At 39.3% G+C, this 3,632-nt stretch overlaps 1 protein-coding gene across 3 annotated transcripts in view; it reads left to right on the forward strand.

Moving 5' to 3' along the window:
- The window catches only part of LOC106869043 (LHFPL tetraspan subfamily member 3 protein), a 21,442-nt gene that overhangs the window by 12,733 nt on the left and 5,077 nt on the right, over positions 1-3,632 (forward strand). For all 3 annotated transcript variants that reach the window (XM_014914551.2, XM_014914552.2, XM_052966855.1), the window contains exon 3: positions 2,039-2,272. In XM_014914551.2, coding sequence (XP_014770037.1) covers positions 2,039-2,272 — 234 coding nt within the window. The remainder of the gene's footprint in view (positions 1-2,038; positions 2,273-3,632) is intronic.

Consider the following 3,632-nt stretch of genomic DNA (forward strand, 5'->3'; position numbering starts at 1 on the left):
TACCAGCAGATGACAACGTTTCTCTAAAAGAAATGGAAAAACTTTCAAAATACAAAGACCTGGAAATAGAGGTAACTCGAATGTGGAATCTAAAAACAGAAACAATTCCTATCATAGTAGGTGCCTTAGGTATAATAAAAAGATATTCAGACAAATACATAACATAAAACACCAGGACTTACAAATATATATAACATACAGAAAATTGCACTACTGGGTACTGCACACACCCTACGCAAAACACTTTCAATACAGTAACCATAAGAGCATCACAGCAAACCACAGCACATACCTAAGGCGCACAGAGCTGCGCTCGGTAGTGTAGTGAAAGCACGTTATAAAAATAAAACTACTGAACAATAATAATAATAATAATAGTAATGCTATTAGCAAAATCACATTTCATCCCATCCGTTAAACATGAACATTTCACGATATAAAAACACATACTAACCGCCAGACGCGACCATCTCTGAGGATCATTCCTGGTGAGATCCTCACATTCTAAATATGGTCAAAACTACGCCACAATGACTGACCTTCCGCGTCAAGGCCAGGAAATTATTCTGTCCTCAATAACTTCTGACCCATTACAAAGCTCACGTGAGACCTACATTGACCTACAACTAACACATCTAGGACGGTGCTGTTGCTGCAGATACAGCCATCCAAGAAAGACAACCCAACTGACTCCCATTAAATCACTCCAGCCACTGTCATCCGACTCTTTCTCTTTGTCTTTACTATTAAGTGTGCCAGAACCGTCCCCCGCCATATTTTATATGACTCTTGGAGCAGCGCTAGGGAAGTTAGACCAGTAATAATGGTTCGTTCTTCTGATTAATATTTCATAGTTTTTTTTCTTTCTCTCTCGTTATCTTTCTGGTTTGGACCGGTGCACACTGAAACGTCTACCATGAATCGTGAATCTGGGAGTTTCTTTTTTGCCGCACCCTGTACACTTCTAGAGTTGCTTTCTTATTGGTGTTGGTCACTCTCGACTCCCTGGTCTCTTCTATCTACCCGCTCTTCTCTGTCAATCCCACTTCATTACAGTCCACAAGCCTCACTAACCACACCACAGATCATTCTTCCTAAGAATGTCTGTTCTGATCGTACCCCACCCCACACCATATATTTCTTCCCCCACGTCTCTACAGCGATCTCTCTGGTCTTGGATGTCCGGCCTTCAAAAATGAACGATGTTACCCTTATGAGGAAATGTGCTGCAGCCTCTATCGTCCTGTCTTTAATTTAGATATATTGAATAAAGAAATAAGTTATCTAATGCACCTTACATCAATAACACGACAGGGCGTGATTTGGGAACACTTTAGCTGTTATTTCTAGCTGGTCAAGTGATTATATAGAGACTATTCACACATTGAAGGGTCGAGTTATGCGTTTTGGGCAATACATTTAAAATGTATTAAAAACACGCTTTTTCACATTTCTCTGTCGATTTTATTTACTACAATATCTTTAAACAGAGAATTCGAGCGTTTAAACAAATCTTTTATTTTATAAAATAATATTCCAGTTTGTTTTATACTATTGCATTTTACCTTATAATCGATAGCCAAATAGAACTTGTCAGGTTTTTGAAAGAATGTAGATGTCGCTTAAATCGTACATCAAAATTGTTTTTAGCAACCTATTATAAATATTGGAAAGTAAATTATAAGTTATGAACACTGAGGCACAATTAGTTATCGATTACGAAAGACACAAATTATTCAATGACTCAATACAGTTAAATGAACTGAGAATTATAGATGTAGTAACAGTTCGAATTTAGATGATTTCAGTATTTTTCATACATATGTATATACATGTGGGTGTGTACAGTTCATATGTGTGCGCTTGTGTGTGTGTGTGTGTGTGTGTGTGTGTGTGTGTGTGTGTGTGTGTGTGTGTGTGTGTGTGTGTGTGTGTATGTGTGCGTGTGTGTGTGTATTAGTTGACACTCTTAACCGTTTGAGTAAAATTTCACTTCATTGCAGGAATTCCATGTCATGTTTTCTTTTGTTAATTTCAGCCGTTGCTATGTTACTTGGCTGCGTAGTCTACCCCAATGGATGGGACAATGAAACGGTTCGCCGGATCTGTGGTGTAGAGGCTACAAAATACTACCTAGATCGATGTACAATAAGATGGGCATATATACTCGCCATTATTCTCATCTTCGACGCCATTATTCTAGCGGTCTTAGCTTTTGTGTTGGCGGCCAAACAAGCGAGGGTGCTGCCGGAAATTTACCACAAGAACCCACGTAAGTTCCATGCACCTTTTTTTCCTCGCTTATCCTTCTTATTGTTCTAAACTCCATGCCTACTCCCGCTTGACAATCGGTGTTGGTATGTTTACGTTCCTGTAACTTAGCAGTTTGGCGAAGAGGCCGAGAGAATAAGTACCAGGCTTTAAAAAAAATGCATACTAGGGTCAATTCATTCGACCAAAAATTCTTCATGGCGCTGCCCCAGCATGGTCGCTGTCTAGGGCTAAAAGAAGAAAAAACTAAAGGATACACGATATAAAGATCACATTCGCCATGTTTGGTATTTCACTTTGTTAAACTAGATTTATTCACAAACTGGATTAACATAATCACACCCAACTCTACGATTAACTTCATGGAATAAACATTGAAAGCATCTGTTATTTGGAGCGAAGCTGTCATTTCAACGACAATCACTCAGCTGCCTCGTCACCATCTGATCGGACTTTCTCGGACATCTTTAACCCGCTCACACCATCCACCTCGGCTCAGCCTTAGTTGATGGAGGCTTTCGTGAAGGCATCCACTGTCTCTGGTGAACGTTGTGTTCGGACAACCTGCTCGAGTACGGCCATGCTTTGGCATCCATATTCGTAGGTCATTTTCCAATTCTTGTTTGGGTCGTCTGCAATGTTCTGAAAAGCACAAGCGCCTTTCCTTTGAAATGGTGGAAACAGGCAGGCGAAATACATACAGCTGTTTCTTAGTGAGATGAGTTCTCCAAGATGTATTTAAGATGGCTCTTAACATTCGGGTGTAAATTCCATTTAGCTTGGATTCCAGGTTTTTGGTAAACGTCTAGGCTGTTGCTCCATACAAAGGGACTGACACCAGACTGGGGCAATGCTGGGACATCACTTTGAAGAATTTTAGTCGAACGAATCGACCCTGTGCTTATATTATTAGCTTGGTATTTAGTCTCTTTGCCGGACTGCGAAGTTACGGGGACGTAAACACACCAATACTGGTTTTCAAGCGGTGGGGGTGGGACAAACACTGACACATAAACACACATCCATCCATCCATCCATCCATCCATCCATCCATCCATACATACATACATACATACATACACACACATACATACATGCATACACACACACTCACAAATACATACACACATATATACATACATATACATATTTATATATATATATATATATATATATATATACATACATGCATACATACGTATATATAGACATACTTCGATTAGAGGTTATGTTAACCTCATGAAGGGATGGTTTCTTCCAAGGAAATACTAGTTCAATACTTAGTATTTTGGAGGAATTAGTTTCCTTAAAATCATAGGGGTATAAATAAAAGGATCGAAACCGGGGCATTAATCTTGCAA

The sequence above is a fragment of the Octopus bimaculoides genome, chromosome 4, assembly GCF_001194135.2.
Source record: "Octopus bimaculoides isolate UCB-OBI-ISO-001 chromosome 4, ASM119413v2, whole genome shotgun sequence".
Taxonomy (NCBI): domain Eukaryota; kingdom Metazoa; phylum Mollusca; class Cephalopoda; order Octopoda; family Octopodidae; genus Octopus; species Octopus bimaculoides.